We start from the raw sequence: 18,909 nt of genomic DNA, 5'->3' as shown, positions 1-18,909 counted from the left end.
AAGGAAACCATAGCATATTTACAGAAGTCATGGAAATATCTCCACAGAAGTGGTGCAAATGCCTGAAATCATTATCAAGGCAAAATATTTCTCAAATCAGCCCTTCCCCCAGTGTCTACAGACTTGGTAGGAGAAAAACAGTTAAGAAACTGTGCAAGGAACTGAAATGACCGCGGAAATGCTTTCAAAAATAGGAATGAATCACAGAATCCAGGAAAATGGTGAAAAATACCAAAGTCTTGTTGGAATTATAGAGCATAAAATGAACTCGGATGTGTTAAAAAAAAAAAACAAAAAACCCACACTTTGATTTTATATAAAAAAGTTTAAAGGAAAATATTGATTGTTTATTCTGCCTTCATTAGAAAAGTTCGAATAATTGACTGCTGAAGTAGGTTAGTCAAAGTCCACCGGAGGCACCCCGGTGATCAGTATGGTTTGGTTTTGTATCCGGAAGCTGGGGAGGGGAGGAGAGGAGTGGCCTCTTCAGGGTTCTTCTGTGAGGCTCTCACCTGTGAGAAGGTCATGATTAATCGGCATGGCCCTGCTTTCCAGTCACGAGTAAGACTGCTATGGAGTTGCAGAAATTCAGCTCCCCTCCTTCCCTCCTCTCTCCCCCTTTATTTAAACATTAGAAACGACTGAGGAGATCAGCACATGCTCGGAAGGAAACAGAGTTTCTTCGTTTGAAGAGAACAAGACTTGGATTGGAAGATTTTGAATCCTTAAAAGTAATAGGCAGAGGAGCATTCGGTGAGGTAAAAACCACAGCTACTTACCAGATAAGATACAAAAATACCACAGAACTTTGAAGCTGCCAACGTATCATAAGCTCATGATTGTTGATAGAACTGAAATATGGGGTAGGTGGGTCAGACGTGCCAGGCCCACATTGTAACTGCCGTCTGTCCTTTCCTCCCCCTCCACTGACCCAGATCTCTGATTGTTCTTCTGTTTTGCCAGAGATGATGTTGACGCTTTAAGTATTGATTTAGAGGGAGAGTTGAAAGGTAGAAGGAAATCAATATTTACTATTTACTGAGTGTTTCTCTCCTATAATCATGACAATGACTCATTTTATAGATGATGAAATTAAGACTCCGAGAGAGGATATGTAATGCTCCATAGTCACATAGCCATTGAGCAGCAGTACCAGAAGTTGGGCCCAGAAGTTCCTAATTTTTTTTTTTTTTTAAAGTTTTCATTTTAATCACCTAGTGCTCATGATGACAAGTGTACTCCTCATTCCTCACCCCGTTTCCCCCATTCCCCCATGTCCCCTCTGGTAGCCATGAGTTTGTTCTCTATAGTTAAGAGTCTATTTCTTGGTTTCTCTGTCTGTCTCTCTTTTTTTCCCTTTGCTTGTTTGTTTTGTTTCTTAAAGGAGTTCCTGATCTTAAAGCTCTTGCTTTTCCCAGTCTCACACTGCCTCTTCAGGAGCAAACTAACAGCATATATCCACCCTTTATTTCTTCCCGCTAGATTTGTATTGCTCTAAAAAGGTGGCCCCAGGAGACAGAGATTATAGAAACGGGTTATACAGGTAGTGGTAGAGAGTTGAAAGCATTTGTCCCACCAGGTCTTGTAGATGCATCTTGCTCGGTCATAAGAGGAGTCTATGGGGAGGGTTTAAATGAGCCCCTGCAAGGTCATCCTCATTAGTGGAAAACACCCAAAGTGGACGACTCACCCAAAGTGGATGATGCCATAGTTTCATTAACTTTGTATAAATTGAGCAGCATATTATTAAAAACCCGTACCTAGGGGAAATGTGAGTACATACTCAAAGGCACAGGTGAAAGATTAAATTGATCCCTCAGTGTTCAAAATCCCTGTTGGCTCCTGGAGACAGGGGAAGGGTATGGTACTACCTCTAAAAGAACTTTCTGTTTAGTGAGGAAGGGACGTGGGACTCAGTCAGGAAAAACATGAAGAAAGGTGCAGGGAGGAGATAGCCTAAGTATCTTGGTGGGGGTGGGGGGTTGCAGGGGAGGATGTGCAGGGACTTGCCAAGAAGTTTTTCTTTGGGTTTGTGGACTATTGATTTTCTTTTCATCATAAAATTATGTGCTCTAAAAACATTGGAGGATAAGAAAGAGGAAAACTGCACAAAACCCTGTTTCCCTAATGACACATTTTAGGTTTTTTCCTTCTAGACATTTTTCTTGCACATGAGCTTTTGCTTTTGTTTTAAACACTGTTGCAATCACTTCCTTAGGTTGTCTGAGCTTGTGGGTGACAGGTGCCATGGTTATAATGAGTCCTTAAGTTCAAAAGGGAGGGTTTTCAAATAGGATTGACTTGTTCAACCAGGGAGCCAAACTGTTCAGATCTAGAGATACCTGAGAAAGTTTTCAGAACTGACTTCACCGTGTATAATAAATCTACTCATTTTGGAATGTTAAAAAGCACTTTTTTTCTGTTTTGTTTGTTTTTTTTTTTTTTTTATTGCTGGTTGTTTATATTAAAATTGTAACACTTTTCCAGTTTAAATTACTTCCTATAACACATGAAAGCATTAATTATCTTGGCATTGTGAACTTTTGACTTGGCATTTCTTTTATAACTCTTAGGTGCGGCTTGTTCAGAAGAAAGATACAGGGCATGTGTATGCGATGAAAATACTCCGTAAAGCAGATATGCTTGAAAAAGAGCAGGTAAACCACAATTGTAACGGTGATCTTAGGCTGCTTATCAGCTTTTTGTTATGTAAAACTGTTCCTTTTGTTTATTTGAAATGTATTTTCTTATTACAGTTTTCTTTAGCACTGTCATGTACAAATATACATGTATTACTTTTCTTTCCCCAACAAAGAAGCAGTTACATGTATTTTAAAAGTACAAATAATGCCTTATGTTATGTGCAGTCTTTTAAAAGTTGAAAACCTATTAGAAGCATCTGCTGTTTGTGTCTCCCAATTGATCACATGCTGTGCTTGTCATGAGGAGCCTATTTTTGGGGTCACACTTGCTGTGATGACACGTTCCTATTGAATGCTGATATACACACACACACACACACACACACACACACACACACACACACACACACACTTTGGGACTGAGCCTTAGGAATTAGAATTTGGAATTTGCAGTCTAAAATGTGTCTTAATATGCTTCATTCTGTATACCCAAACCAAAGTTGGGTCTTCTCAGTAGCTCATTGCTACCCAAGACAGACCAGTCTTCTTTCTGAATGAATTTGAAAAAATCTAATGCAAACGGTAGAGCAGTACAATTTCTCCTTTAAGGAGCGAGAACACTTTCTAAAACCTAAACCTACTTTGCAAGTAGATGTATAAGATGCAAAAGTAACTTTATGCAAAATAAAATTTAAAATTTTGGATAATATATTAAAAACAAGAATGCAACTTTTCTGTAAATCTAATTTAATTTAGCTGTTTGCTTAAGAACAGATTTTAGTGGGTGATGCCTGCATATGTCCTGTAAAGGATCAGGTGCTCCAGGAAGACAGAGAGCCTGTGCCAAGGAGAGCCCTGGACACAGAGTGAAAGAGCAGGGTTGGAGACTGGCCCCACACCCAGTCTTTTTTGCCTCTAGAAGGGAGGTGTAATCACTGAAGCTTCTCAGTCCTTTTAAGTGCCAGCGAAATTTTGAAGTTTTTATTTTCTCTTTAATTCTCATGTGTTACCTATAAGCTTAGACTCCCAGGAATTTCGGTTGACAGTATCAAATACCCTGGCAGTAAACATTCAGACACTATAGTTTATGCTGATACCAACCTTACTCAGAATGCTCAACAGCCCTATTTATGTGTTTAAAAATTAGTGTGTGGTATGGGTATAGGCCCTGAAAGAGTTTTAGCTAGTCTTGAAAAGGAAAATGGAAAACTGTAGTGATGAGTCAGTATATTTTGTATTTCACAAGTAAGTTTTATTTTTATAAGACCTATTTCATATAACTTTATTTATTATTTTTTTAAATTACTTAAAATAATTTTTTTAATGTTTATTTTTGAGAGAAAGAGAGCGAGACAGAGTGCAAGTGGGGGAGGGGTAGAGAGAGTCAGAGACACAGAATCTAGAGCAGGCTCCAGGCTCTGAGCTGTCAGCACAGAGCCCAATGTGGGGCTCGAACTCACGAACCCCGAGGTCATGACCTGAGCTGAAGTTGGACACTTAACCGACTGAGCTACCCAGGTGCCCTTCCTATAGTTTTCACCAAGTCTCAAAACCTTTCTTTATCAAATAATTAGTGTTCAGAATAAAATGTAAAAAGTACGCATCATGATTTTCACTTATTAATCCTTCATAACATGTGCCAGTTGCCCAGCATGGTAACAGAGGACAATTCAAATATACAGTGTAAAAACATTTTTTCAAATACTGTGCCTTCTTCAAAATCATTTTCTAAAGTGTTCCTACATGAAAGTAGAGGAGCTTTCCATGAGAATTAGGATTTTAAACAATGTATTAGCTTACTTGTTAGCTCACCTTGCTGTTGGACTGTGCTCCCTAGATTTGATCTCAGTGTGATCCAGTTAAAGTTTCTGGTCACAGACTCTACCTGAGTTGGCCATCTTGAAGAAGTGTGGTTGGTGCTAGGGCGTGAGAGGAAGTAGACCAGTGCAGACCCATCACTTGGGTAGGGCTGACCAAGTTTAGACTCAGAGCCTAACTTTTTGTAGGTACAGGTTCCTTTCCCCTAGGAAAAGTTTTTTCTTTGCTTTTACTAAACTGAACAGGAGTTAGAGCTACCCACTGAGAGTTTAGGTCGTTATTCTGATCCATAGGGTGGGAATTTTGCCGTCTGGAAAATAAATTTTAAAGGACAAGAGACCAGCATTTAGCTAGCTTTTTCATGTTTCTCTTACATTGCTAAAGGAAAACCTCCAATTGTGATGCTAGTACAGTATTAGGAGGGGACAAAAGATGGACTTTTATCTCTGCTTTCCTAGTGCTCAGGATAGCAACTAGCATGTGACTCCACCCCATTAAATATTTATGGAACAGAGAAAGGGAACCTCTGATGTGAGTTGCACCTTTGGTTCTTCCTTCCCTTACCCTATGTTAACCTCACTCCACTCTTAGATCTTGAGGTTCCTAGTTGCTGTTTCAGCCCCAGGAGAGAAGGGCAAGGTGTGCGTAGGTGGCCTGTAGCTTTCCTCTTAACAAACAGAGAGTGTTGCCATCACCATTCTGTCCTCCGAAGTGAGTGACGAGTGGTAATAGTTCTGCCTCCCCCCCCCTTTTTTTTTTGGCTCCCTGCAGCAGGTAGAGGCCTTGTTGGGAGCCAGGAGAGCAGAGGCAGCTGGAGGCTGGCTTGCGCAGTCTTTATGTCCGGTGATGACTGGGGCACAGCCACAGCTGCGGTTGAGCAAGTGCATTAGTGTTTTCCAAAAGCTTTGCTTCTGTATTAAAGCTGAGTAAAAGCATTAGCCTTTACTTAGCTTCTTTGTGATTTCATAACACTGTTCCTTACCACCCTTATCTACCATTTTCCCACCCTCATGCCCTAAGGAGAGAGAAATGTAAAAATGTAAGTTTTCTGCAACATTGAAGCTATTTAAAAATTTCCCAAAGAATTTTAGTAGAGACTGGAAACTGAGATATGTAAACTCAATACTTCCCTTGGGCCTGAAGGGAAGAATGAGGCAGGTTAGGGGTAAGACAGGAGAGAAGGGTGGGACCTGTGTCCAATTGGAAGAGTGCCTGGCTTTGCTAAAGACATTGCAATAAAACAAAGCATCGTATCGAACATCGTATTGAACAAAACAATCATGCGCTGAGTTTGCCAACCGGAAGTGCTAGTTTATGAACTTTGGTACATCTTTACCTGTGAACATAGGGTAGGACTGAAGCCCTGCTGCATATGTTAAGAACAAAACTTCTATTCAAGGATCGCACTGGGTCTTAATAAATGTAGACCTGGTTGAACCCACCTTTGCATCTTGTGACATTTAGTGTAAGAGGAGAGGGGACAGGATTTGATAATACGCAGTTGTGGTTTGATTACTCTTACATATTTCAAGTCGATAAGGTAAATTTGATAATAAAACATTATTATGAAATAATGTAGTTCTGTCAGTAGTTCTGCCAGTTCTCCCAAACCTTTTGGCAATTTGGTCTCCCTTGGCTAGATATTTTAGTAAGAGCAGAAAGCTGGAAATACCATAAATTCGAATCAGTAACTCTTCTTAGGTATTCTTGTATTTCCATTCCGTAAGAATTGAGCACATACTCTGTGCACAGCAGCGAACTGAATACTGTGGTATAGTATTCTAGAATTGTCAGCCAGGGCACTGTCATTGCGGACACCATTGCAGACCTGAGGCAGGACTTGTTTAGAGAGTTTCATCTTGGGGACTAATTTTTGTCATAAAAGGTTATTAGGACAAAAAGATGTGCAAAAGAATGGTACTTTTAATTAATCACAGGTTCAATTGACAGCACTGTTAAAGTTGCCGTTTGCATGACAGCCATTCATTTTGTCCTTTTGTAAGCCTTTCATCACTCAAGTGTTCATGACTGAATACCGTCAAGTCCAGTGTTGTCAATTTTGAGTTCATAGGTTTGCCTAAGCATAAATTAGATCTTTTGCATCATCACAATTGAATACTCAAACGGTACTTAACTTGTTTAAACAAATATACAGTCTAATGAAGCAGAGCAAGGCTTGTCATTAATCAAATGCGTATACCTCCAGGTTGGCCACATTCGTGCGGAGCGTGACATTCTAGTGGAGGCAGACAGTTTGTGGGTTGTGAAAATGTTCTATAGTTTTCAGGATAAGCTAAACCTCTACCTAATCATGGAGTTCCTGCCTGGAGGTAATTACTTGACGATGAAAGGTCATTTTTCCTTTTTGTTCTGTGGTTTCTCTCTCACATCAATTAACCCTCCTTTCTGCTTTTAATCGTGTTCACAAAGTTGCTTTCTAAATCTTTTTTAGGTCTGTAAAGGAGGTCAGTAACCTGTCTTGTGCTGGGGTGCCTTTCTACAATTCTTAGTGCCATAAAAGTAACCTTCTCACTCATTCTCATGATTTCAGATGGACATTTCTTTCTTTTATTTTTCTTTTTAAATGTATAGGAATAAACTAGGGACTCTGCCTGCTCTCCTGTCAATGGGAATCACGTATAATCAGTTACCCAAATGACCAGATTGAAGCTATTATGTGATTTGCTTCAACTTTTTATCTTTTGGTATAACTTACATTAATAAGGAGTGAATTTCTCATTACCTATATTAGTAGCCAGACTCAGTCTCTCATTTCTGAGATTTCAAGTTTTACATAACTCAGCATGTGTGTCTCCTAAGACAGCTCCAAAGTAAACCCATAACAGAATATACCATCTGTCCTGGGGAACAGTCTGTTTGCCAGTGAACAGATGAGCTGTGAGCACACTCTGGTGGGGGAAAAAAAGAAAACTTTTTCTCTTTTTGGTTCTATAGCAAAGCAAATGTAACTGTGGCATAATATTTTGATCTTGTGACAACTTTTATTTAGATCTAGGGTCACCAGTTTTTTATGAACAATTGATGAAAGTTAGGGAAGAGTCTGATAGAATGGGGAGAAACTTTTTAACATTTAGATGCTAGTTCTTAAATAGGAATAAGAAGCAGCTCAGTCACCAGCCCCTTGACACGGGTCTCCTCAAGCCTTACACGCCCCGTCTTCCATAGCTTCTCATGTCTCCTGGACCCCGCCCTTTGCCCTCGGTGGAGCTGGCCTCAGAGCCATAGACCATCTGGCTTGAGCTCTCTGATCTGGGCAAACTCTGCTCTCCTGAGCCACAGCACTGAGGCCACACAGCTACCTTAGAGCTGGCCTGAGTGCCCCACCTCCACATCTCTGGTGTGCCTCCAGATGGAATATGTAGCTGTCAGGAATGATTAGGGAATCCTGTTTTTCAAGTCTTGGGTCAAAAAAGAGAGCATAAATGGTTTAATTTTTGCCTGAGTGTAAAATATCCAGTTTTCTCTAAGAATACAAAAAATTCCCCCAAAGTTATAAGTGAAATTCAAAAAGCAGTATGATGCTCTATTAAAATCAGAGGTTTCTTTCTCTTTTCCCTGTTTTCCGACCATAACTGGCTTTATATGGAATCTAAGCTGAATCTTTGCTGTTTCTCTTAGCTTTAAACTACTTCTAAATATTTTCTTTGCTTTGCTTTTGTCTAGCCATTGAGTTAGGATCAGAATCTTTTTTTCCCCACCATTTTATGTTGCTGATAGTAAGCAGAAATAATTAAATTTTGACTTTGCAGAAAACTAGAGAGTTTACCTTTTAACTGCTAGAATACTGATCCTGTGTTGTAAAAGTCGCATAAAGCATATTGGTGTATATTTACCTATAGTAACAGTGGAGAAAACACTCTGCTGATCTTGGGGCGTGTTCACCTTGCACTTCTGAGAGGCAGCCATTGCATACCCCAGTATGTAGCATTTTCAGTTCCTTTTTAGCTTTTGTTGACTTACACTGTGCTACCTAAATCTCACCTTTTTATTTATGTTCAGGTGTTTTGTAAACAAATTGGAGAGCTTGTTTTCAGTCTCCTCATGTATTTAGTTTTTGTTTGGCATTTCAGCCTATATTTATAACAATGGCGGTATAACCTATGTGGAAATGGTAGTTTGCAGACAAATTAAAAAGTAAAGTAACTTTTTCCCCTAGTCCAAAAACTTACCCTAAGGAATTTTTTTTTTTTTTAAAGTGTGAGAGAATTTTCCTTTTTCTCTCCAGAATAAAATGGGAATCACTGCTTAGTGGTCAGCATCAGGTTAGGTTAAAAGCATTTTGTTCTCTGTGGCTGTGAATGTTTTACCTTTAAGTATTAGAAACTACTTACCATTTCCACCCATGTTGGCAGTGTGGGTCAGTTTCTGGAACACAAAAGAGTCCTGTTTAGCACTGCCTTATGTAGGCAGATAGGGAAGACCTATCTGAAAACTGGCACTTACTCATGCATTGTTGTGTGTGTGTTTGTGTGTGTGTGTGTGTGTGTGTGTGTGTGTGTGTATGTATGTGTGTGTGTTGGCTTTGTATCTTGTTTCCAGGGGACATGATGACCCTGTTAATGAAAAAAGATACCCTGACAGAAGAGGAGACTCAGTTTTATATAGCAGAAACAGTATTAGCAATAGACTCCATTCACCAACTTGGATTCATCCACAGAGACATCAAGCCAGACAACCTTCTCCTGGACAGCAAGGTACTGTGGTGGGGGAATAGCCAGTGTGTATTTCCTCATCTGAGCAATGTCTGCTTTAACACCTGCAATGCTTGTGGTAATCACAGGGAGCCACGAATTGCTTTGTATAGTCTTTGTATAGCTTTCTCTTTTTTTATAGGTAAGTTTGCTGCTACTTCCCCTCTCTGAAAGGTGTATGATTCTATAATTTGAACACTCTTCTTAAAAATAAAGGACATCTTTGAAAATGATTAAGAGGAAAATTGATTTAAAGTTTATTTATTTTGAGAGACAGAGCGAGGGAAGGGCAGAGAGAGGGGGAGAGAGAGAATCCCAAGCAGATACTGCACTGTCAGTGCAGAGCCTGATGTGGGGCTCGATCTCACGAACTGTAGTATCATGACCTGAGCTGAAATCAAGAGTTGGACGCCCTGAAAACTGATTTAGAAGCTTATTTTATAATAAAGCCAAAGGTACCGTCTTTTCCTAGCCCATAATTAACTATAATTTTAGCATATAATTAACTCTACTGATGCATCACCTATTGGGAATCCCTTTGTTGGGCAACCTTATTCTTGAACCCAGTCAAGAACTGGGAAGTAAGGCAGACAAAAACAGCAGTCTGTGCCAGAGTTCAGGTTCCAGATCTTTTGTCCTTTGCTTAAAGAAGAGTCTTGCTCAACCTCTGGACTGGCCTATGTATTCTTTAGCCGTGCAAACGAGTTCAGTTGCTTGTTTTTTTTTTTTTTTTTTTTAATTAAAAAAAAAAAAATTTTTTTTAACGTTTATTTATTTTTGAGACAGAGAGAGACAGAGCATGAACGGGGGAGGGTCAGAGAGAGAGGGAGACACAGAATCTGAAACAGGCTCCAGGCTCTGAGCAGTCAGCACAGAGCCCGACGCGGGGCTCGAACTCACGGACCGCGAGATCGTGACCTGAGTCGAAGTCGGACGCTCAACCGACTGAGCCACCCAGGTGCCCCTCAGTTGCTTGGTTTTTAAACTCACAGCAGATCAGAAGAGAACCCCTGTGTTGCTAGGTTTCTGGCTGCTCCTTGGCAGGCCTCCCCACTGTCCAGTCCTCATTTATCTATAAAGTGAGGATATCGATCCAGAGAAGCTCCACAGTCCCTTCCAGCTTTAACATTTTAGGGGTGCTGGGTGGCTCAGTTGGTCAAACGTCTGGCTTATGGCTCAGGTTGCAGTCTCGTAGTTCTTGGGTTTGAGCCCTGCATCAGGCTCTCTGCTGTCAGTGTGGAGCCTACCTTGGATCCTCTGTCTCCCTCTCTCTCTGACCCTTCCCTGCTTGTGCTCTCTCTCTCTCTGAAAAAATAAAAATAAACATTAAAAAATTTTTTAGAATGTTCTGTTCTGTTACACAGAATTGTTGTCTGGACTTTTAAGGAGAAAAGTGAATTGAATTCTTTGAGTATTTTTCTTTCTCTTTTCTTTTCTTTTCTTTTCTTTTCTTTTTTTATGTATTTAAGTAATCTACACCAACATGTGGCTCAAACTCACGACTCCAACATCAAGAGTCACATGCTCCACCGACTGAGCCAGCCAGGTGTCCCTCTTGTTGTCTTTTAATAGTTTTCTTGCTGTCTTTGAAAAACCTGAACTTGGGGCGCCTGGGTGGCACAGTCGGTTGAGTGTCTAACTTCGGCTCAGGTCATGATCTCACAGCCTGTGAGTTCGAGCCCCGTGTCAGGCTCTGTGCTGACAGCTCAGATCCTGGAGCCTGCTTTGGATTCTGTGTCTCCCCCTCTCTCTGCCCCTCTCCCACTCATGCTCTGTCTCTCTCTCTGTGTCGAAAATAAATATTAAAAAATTAAAAAAAAAAAAAAAAAGGAAAAAAAAAGAAAAACCTGAACTTTTGGTGTAGGTTCTTTAAAAAAACTATCTTTCTATTTCAAGAAGGCTGGAGATTTATCAAATAATTTCTTTTTCGTGATCATAAGAATAATGTGTATGCACAGAAGAAAATTTGAACAGTACAAAGAGTTATAAAGAAGAAACATACCTATAATCTCATCATTCAAAGATAACCACTATTTTGGTACAATAGCTTTAATACCTTCTCTATTTGTGTCTATAATTGATATACAGTTAACATCCTAAAAGTAGCTTGTAGCTTGGTATTCTGCTTTTAAAATGTTAATGTATATATTGGGGCACCTGGGCAGCTCAGTCGATTAAGTGTCTAACTTGATCTTGGCTCAGGTCATGATCTCACAGTTTGTGAGTTGGAGCCCTGCATCAGGCTTTGCACTGGGCATGGAGCCTCCTTAGGATTCTGTCCCTCTCTCTGCCTCTCCATTGCTTGCTTTCTCCCTCAAAAGTAAATAAATAAGGGGCGCCTGGGTGGCGCAGTCGGTTAAGCGTCCGACTTCAGCTCAGGTCACGATCTCGCGGTCTGTGAGTTCGAGCCCCGCGTCAGGCTCTGGGCTGATGGCTCAGAGCCTGGAGCCTGCTTCCGATTCTGTGTCTCTCTCTCTCTCTGCCCCTCCCCCGTTCATGCTCTGTCTCACTCTGTCTCAAAAATAAATAAACGTTAAAAAAAAAATTAAAAAAAAAAAAGTAAATAAATAAACTTAAAAAAAAGAAAGATTTAGAATCTTCTCTGAAGGTTCTCTGAACCTAAAAAAAATGTTAATGTATATAAACGTATTTTTCTGTCATTCTATGTATATAAATTTTTTTAATGTTTATTTTTGAGAGACAGAGACAGAGCACAAGCAGGGGAGGGGCAGAGAGAGAGGGAGACACAGAATCCAAAGCAGGCTCCAGGCTCTGAGCTGCCAGCACAGAGCCCGACGTGGGGCTCAAACCCATGAACCATGAGATCATGACCTGAGCCAAAAGTTGGACCCTTAACCGACTGAGCCACCCAGGCGCCCCTCAGATATATTTTAATAAAGCACTGGCCCTACTTTGTGTAGTCAGGTTCAGATGCCCTGATCCTGTGCCCCAGGTGCCTTAGTGCAGGTTTAGTTGCACCCTGTAGTCTCTGTTCAGGTCTAGCAGACATATTGAAAGCCAAGAACTTGGGGCCTCAATATAATGAGGAGGAGTGGGGAACCCTTTTAGGTGCAGGTTTGCTCTCTACAAGATGCTAGCCCAGACTTGTAGAAAGATGTTTTCACAAGCGAGCTCATTTCGGTGTTCAACCATACAGATTCTAGAAGTGAAAGTGTAGATGTTTTGAGTTCCTGCCACATACTTAGGATACCTACAGAATTCCCTGAAAATTTAGGCTTGAATAGCATTTGTTCCAGATACTGCTTTTTAAGACACTCTCTTTTCTTAGAGGTGTCCAGGTGAAATGTAATTTTGAGAACTCTAAATTAAACTCTGTTCCTTGACTTATACAACAAGTTGTTTAAAGATCTGAAAAAAATGATACCAGGTTAGCAGGTTCAAATCTGTCTTTGTTTGGCAGTTTACTTTGTTGGGCATATATACACGCATGGGTACACACACACACACACGGCCAAACCTAATGGGATTTCTTCAAAACAAAACAAAATAAAACTGACCCATCTGAGCAGGGCTTCTGTAGCCTCATGTATCCTGAGAAGTTTGTATATTAAGGCCCAAGGATGTCCTGGAGGAAGGTGGTATGGATAGATCACAGATGTTGAAGTCTTTGGCCACACCACTTTTTTTTTTTTAAGTTTATTTATTTATTTTGAGAGAGAAAGCAGCGGCAGGGGGTGGGGGTGTGGAACAGAGAGGGAGAGAGAGAATCCCAGGCAGGCTCCACACTATCAGCACGGAGCCTGGTGCGGGGCTTGAACTCACAGACCGTGAGATCATGACCCGAGCTGAAGCCAGGAGCTGGACTCAACTGACTGAACCACCCCGGTGCCCCTGGCCACACCACTTCTAAGTGTGTGACCTTGAGCAATGTAGATCCCTGAGCATCAGGATTCCCTCCCCTATTTTTGGTTTTACCTCCTTATCTACTTGAAATTTCACTACCCCAAGAACACCTGTCTCTTACTTAGAGCTAGTTATGTGCCAGGCACTAGGTTAAGATCTTTACATGCATTAATTGTCATCATTCCTACCAAGAAGATATCATTATCTCCATTTTCCAGGTGGGATCAGGGGATTGGAGAGGGTAAGGGAATCTTGGTCTGGGAGAAGGAACATGGATTGATTTTTGGCTTTGGTTCTGCCATTTCACCAGCAAGCCATTTAATGAGTCTGAGTCAGTGAAATGTGACTTAAGAGTTATAAATGAGATTACACATTTAAAGCGTGGGGCCTGGCTCAGAGGAGGTGTGAGTGTTCCTTGAAGAGTATGATAAAGTCAGACACTTATGACTGAAATACAGTATAGCAACATTTGTCAAGAACTATGTAATAAAGTTTATTCTCTGTCTTTGGAATAATTTATTCCTTGGAATGTATCCTAATGAAATAGTTCAAGCAGAGAAGAAGTTATATGAACAAAGATTTATTTACTCATTAACAATCATTTATTAAGACCATCCTCTGTACCGTGCATGGTTAGATTTGGGGGCACAGACCCTCTCTATCACAGGGTGCTTATAATCCACATTACATGGAGTGAGGAATTAGAAATGGAATAAACACCCAGTATGAGGAGGATGGTTAGGTAAACAGTGATGTACTAAGTCATTTGAATATTATGTACACATTAAAAATGGTGATTTTGAAGACCATATAGAAACACAGGAATATTTGAGTACATTAGGTTAAGAAGTAGTAAGAGTATCTTTATTTTTTTAAGTTTATTTTGAGAGAGCGAGGGGCGGAGAGAGAGGGAGAGGGCGAGAATCCCAAGCAGGCTCTGCATATCAGCGCGGAGCCTGACTTGGGGCTTAAACTTACAGACTGCGAGATCACAACCTGAGCTGAAACCAGGAGCCAGACGCTTAACCGACTGAGCCACCCAGGAGCCCCAAGAAGTAGTAAAAGTATTTTTAGATGCCATGGAGAGTTCAACTATGTTGGGAATTTTATGTTTGGACAAAAAGATAATATGTAAGAATTGAAATACTTTTATTCGAATAATAGGATTTGGGGTGATCTTTTAAAAATTTATTTTTAATTTATTTTTCCCTATAATCAAAGAAAAAAAGACAGTATACTTTGTGGAGGTGTATTGGATACTATAAGGAGCTAGAGAACAGAATGTTTGTTCCACATCCATGAATGTTCATCCATTACCTTGTTTCTTCTTCCCCATAGGGCCACGTGAAGCTTTCTGACTTTGGCCTTTGCACAGGACTGAAAAAAGCACATAGGACTGAATTTTATAGGAATCTGAACCACAGCCTCCCCAGTGATTTCAGTAAGTGTAAACAATGATGTTAGCCTTTTTATCCCTTACCTGGGCATAGAAGAGCTGTTACCCTGGTAACCAAAATATGCAGGACAGATTAGGAGATTCTCCTGGCATGAATCTAGAGAATAAAAATATCTTCTCAGGTGTGCCTATGGTTTTTATTGTATGTGAGGCAAGATGAGTGCTACCAGATGTACTAAGGCTGATGTTGCAAAGAGCCTTCTTTGGAGCTCTACTGAGAAGGTTACTGGGGATGAATGTGGGGCAGGCAAGCAAAAGTAGTAGAGGAAAATGTCCTGGGACCAGCTCCAGATTAGATTTATCCCAGGTGCTTCTTTCTGTTGTGGCAGAAAGACATTGATCTTTATGAGTGTTACTTTCACTCCAGTCCTGTCAAACCATTGAAACTGTGTGGTACAGTTACAGTTTATCCTGGAGAACTTAAGCCAAAAATGTACTATAAATTCAGAAGTCTCTGATTATGTACCAAGTACTATTCTTGGAAACTTGATGGTAGCTTTGAGAAATTATCAATGTCTAGGTCCACTTTGGGACCTTTGCTTCTGATGAAACTGTATTCCCCGTAATTCTGATGAAGGCCTGGCCACATGATCCACGTGACTGTATGATTCTTTGAGCTAATGCTTCAGTGCCTTTGATTTGGATTTACAGACTTGCTGGGAAGTGTTATTCAGAGTTACTAATGTATGGGCAGAAAAGCAAAACTTTAAGGCTTCATGTGGCTTGAACCAGCCCAAAAAAGTAGTAAACATACCTGTTTGAACTTTGATTAGAACTTGTCGTCTCTACTTTTAGCTTTCCAGAACATGAATTCCAAAAGGAAAGCAGAAACCTGGAAAAGAAATAGACGTCAGCTAGTAAGTAATATCTGTGGCTTCTTAAATGCTACAAACCAAGTATGAACAAATTTTAAAAATAGGTACATAAATTTGCATTCAGTAAATGTTTACAGCACATCTGTTCCTTGCTTTTAAGATTATCTTAATAGAACGCTGTCATTGTGTCCGTGGAGCGAAAGGTAATCTTTTGAAGGAGGGAAGATAGTATTGTTCAGGTTGTGACATTTTCAGTGGAGGACTTCATTTTGAGTTCTTACGTTCGTGACAAGCCCTTTCCTTCCTACTCCCCTTGTTGCCTGTTTTTATGGTGGTAAAGGGGTTATCTTTAAGCTGGAGGTCTCTCAAGATGAAACTAAGTTACAGATACCTACCCAGAACTTTAAGGCAATGGGTCTCAAACTTTTACAATTTTGATTCACTTAGGCAAGTCAAGACTCTTCAATTCACCTGCCCCACCCTTTCCTACCTTGTGGTGGAAAAGAGGACTTAGTGATAAAAATTGGAGAGCAGTTTAAGGGAAGTGCTTATAATTTACTTTATAAGTATTTAAGTATATACACATGAAATTATGTCCTACAAGCTTAAAAATAAGTAACATTATTGCATTTACCTATTGATAGTATGTTGGAAGTTATTTAAATAAGTATAGATTAACCAGTGAAATATTGCAGTCTAGGCAAGCTTTTATTCCGAATCATTCATTTATATTTGAAGTGCAGTCCAGTGTCTAGTTCTTGGAAAATTATTGACCGGACATCATAGAAATGTGTATCACGACATTCTTAGGCTTCGTTAGAAGCCCATAGCAAATGAGGTAAATGATGGTAAAGTTAAACTAACAACTGGTCGTAGGAAGCAAGAGTAGCGGCTGGGGAAAATGATGACTAACTCGGAATGATGGCCACGCACATGTATCATCTAGAAATGGCGGCACCTCTGCTAGTCGGTGTATACGGTAGTGACTTGGCAGGTTTGTCAAATAGTGTGTTCGGTCAGACTTCTTATTCTTAGTGAAACGCTGCATCAGAGTTCTCTGTAGTATCTTTAGTAACTCATTTAGTAGGTCGCTGGTAGTAGCTGGCTGTCATGGTGAAAAAGGATGCCTGTAAGGTTAAGAAAGCATCAAAAGAAAGGCTTGCATTTTTTGATTTGAGGCCCACTGGTAGGCCTCAGACCATGCTATGAGCATAATGAATATTTTTGTTAAACCTGGGCCATGGAGGAGGCATGGTCTTAAACCAAACACTTCTGGAGATGTGGTAACTGAAATTCATCTTTGTTATCTTTTTTCTAACGTTAACTTGGGGATACTTAAGGTTGGTATAGTCAGTCACATCATAGTCTCCTTTCCTTAGGAACTCTGATACTCTTGAAGTGTTTGAATTCTATATGTGGTTGAAAAACTGTTTACATAGCGTGTTGAGGGTTAGGAAATGCCAGGAACAAATTTGATCAGATGCTTCTATTGTGTCTCTCCATAGAGCAGTAGATCTTAACCTTGGCTGCACATCAGAATCACCTGTGGACTTCAGAACCTATTGATGTCTGGGTCCCACTCCCAGAGATTGATTCGGTTGGTTTGGGGCATATAATCTGTGTATTTGATTTTTTGAAAGGACTCTGGGTGATTTTACTGTATAGTGAAGGTTGAGGGCCTCCACTAAAGAGACCGTTTCTTAAATAGTAGCTCCTGCATTATTGGGAAACTGATATTTACCTGTGTTTTGGAAGCTAACGTAAGATAAGGCTCTTCTGTGATTTTTTATTATTTTTTTTAAAGCAAGCCAGGGTTTAACTTTTGGCCACTGGGCTAAAATATTTATATTTGTTTTTTTAAGTAATCTCTGCCCAACGTGGGACTCGAATTTACAACCTTGAGGTGAAGTTACATGCTCTACCAACTGAGCCACCAGGCACCCCAATCCCTGGTTTTATAATACAAATCTTTTAACAAATAAGATTTACTTAGCGCTTGGCTTTGCTGTAATAAATCTACTTTCTGAATTGAAGGGTTGCTGTAGTTTCTTCGCCTTTATAATTAGAATGAAAATACTTCTTGGGGAGGGTCCAGTCCGTGTCTCAGACTTTATTTTTACTTACTTCTTTATTTAAAGTTATTTATTTTTTTTGAGAGAGAGCAAGCATGCGTGCACATTGGAGCAGGGGGTGGGGCAGAGAGAAGGGAGAAGGAGAGAGAGAATCCCAAGCGGGCTCCACGCAGTCAGTGCAGAGCCTGACTGGGGCTCTATCCCATGAACTGTGAGATCGTGACCTGAGCTGAAATCAAGAGTCAGATGCCTAAACAACTGAGTCACCCAGGCGCCCCCATGTCTCAGACTTTGAAACAACTGGCATTTCTGTTATTTAATATTTGTATTTAAGAGAAAACCATGTAAAAAAGAAAAAACAATGTACAATTCTATATGGAAAAAATGGATTCCTGCCTTACAGTATACACAAAAATAAATTGTAGATGGAAAATAAAACTTGAAAAATTTTAGAAGAAAGAACAGGGCAGTGTATTCATGATCTTGGAGTAAGGAAGGATTTTTTTTTTTTTTTTAAATATGAAGATAAGTACTGGTCATAAAACTTGATTTTACTACTTTAAAGGAAAAAAAACCCTTCTGTGTATTGAAAGACATAAACAAATGAAAAATAAGCCACATGCTCCCACTGCTTTGGGATTATCTTATAATTCATGTGCATGCCCTACAAGCAGCACTTCTGCCCCTAGTCATATGGTCTGGGGCATCTTGTGCTTGGGAACCAGGAGCCATGGATAAGAATGTTCACTGCATTTTTGCAATAGCAAAAAACTGGAACTAACCCAGTGTCCATAGACAGGAAAATGGTTACACTGTGGGATAGAATATTTTACAACCATGAAAATAGTTGAACTACAGCTGCATGTGACATCATGGACCAATTTTAGGAACAAGACATTGAGAAGAAAAATAGCAGAAGACTGCATGTAGAATGACATCATTTTTACAAAGCCCCAAAATAAAACTAAGATCTCATTTAGAGAGAGACGTGGGCAAAATTAAATTTCTTTAGGAATGATAAACAAAATTGACCTGTAAGGTCAGATTAGGAGGTTAGGAGAGGTGGGCTGACAGAAGGGAGAGGAGTGCAAATTTAGGTCTAATGACATTGGGAATAATTCAGTTCTTTAGTTGAACTTATAGTTATTCATTTGTATTATCATGCCTCATAATTTGATAATCACACATTTTTGGGTATATAATAAATTATCACATCACTTAAAAATGATAATAAAAATGATAATCCTCACACTGGGAGAAGATATTTTCAATTTCTAAAACTAAAAAGGATTAATTTCCTGAATCCCAGGATTAATGCCGTGATTCATAGAGAATTCCAATGAATCAATTAAAAAAAAAAAGATAATGCAACTAAAAAAACAAATGGGCAAAGGATCTGAATGGGAATTCACAGAAAAAAGACCTGAGTGGCTAATTAATATATAAATACATGTTCAAGCTTACTAGAAATAAAGGGAATGCAAATTAAAACATAAGATCCCATTTCATGTTCATCAGATTGGCAAAAAT

General features: G+C 39.8%; 1 protein-coding gene across 2 annotated transcripts in view; it reads left to right on the top strand.

Annotated features, from left to right (window-relative positions):
* The window catches only part of STK38 (serine/threonine kinase 38), a 41,763-nt gene that overhangs the window by 15,697 nt on the left and 7,157 nt on the right, over positions 1 to 18,909 (top strand). For both annotated transcript variants that reach the window (XM_007085256.2, XM_007085257.2), the window contains exons 4-9: positions 636 to 758; positions 2,574 to 2,657; positions 6,667 to 6,790; positions 9,021 to 9,175; positions 14,375 to 14,477; positions 15,288 to 15,349. In XM_007085256.2, coding sequence (XP_007085318.1) covers positions 636 to 758; positions 2,574 to 2,657; positions 6,667 to 6,790; positions 9,021 to 9,175; positions 14,375 to 14,477; positions 15,288 to 15,349 — 651 coding nt within the window. The remainder of the gene's footprint in view (positions 1 to 635; positions 759 to 2,573; positions 2,658 to 6,666; positions 6,791 to 9,020; positions 9,176 to 14,374; positions 14,478 to 15,287; positions 15,350 to 18,909) is intronic.

Source organism: Panthera tigris, chromosome B2 (genome assembly GCF_018350195.1).
Source record: "Panthera tigris isolate Pti1 chromosome B2, P.tigris_Pti1_mat1.1, whole genome shotgun sequence".
Lineage (NCBI taxonomy): Eukaryota > Metazoa > Chordata > Mammalia > Carnivora > Felidae > Panthera > Panthera tigris.
This window is presented reverse-complemented; position numbering and strand designations above follow the sequence as displayed.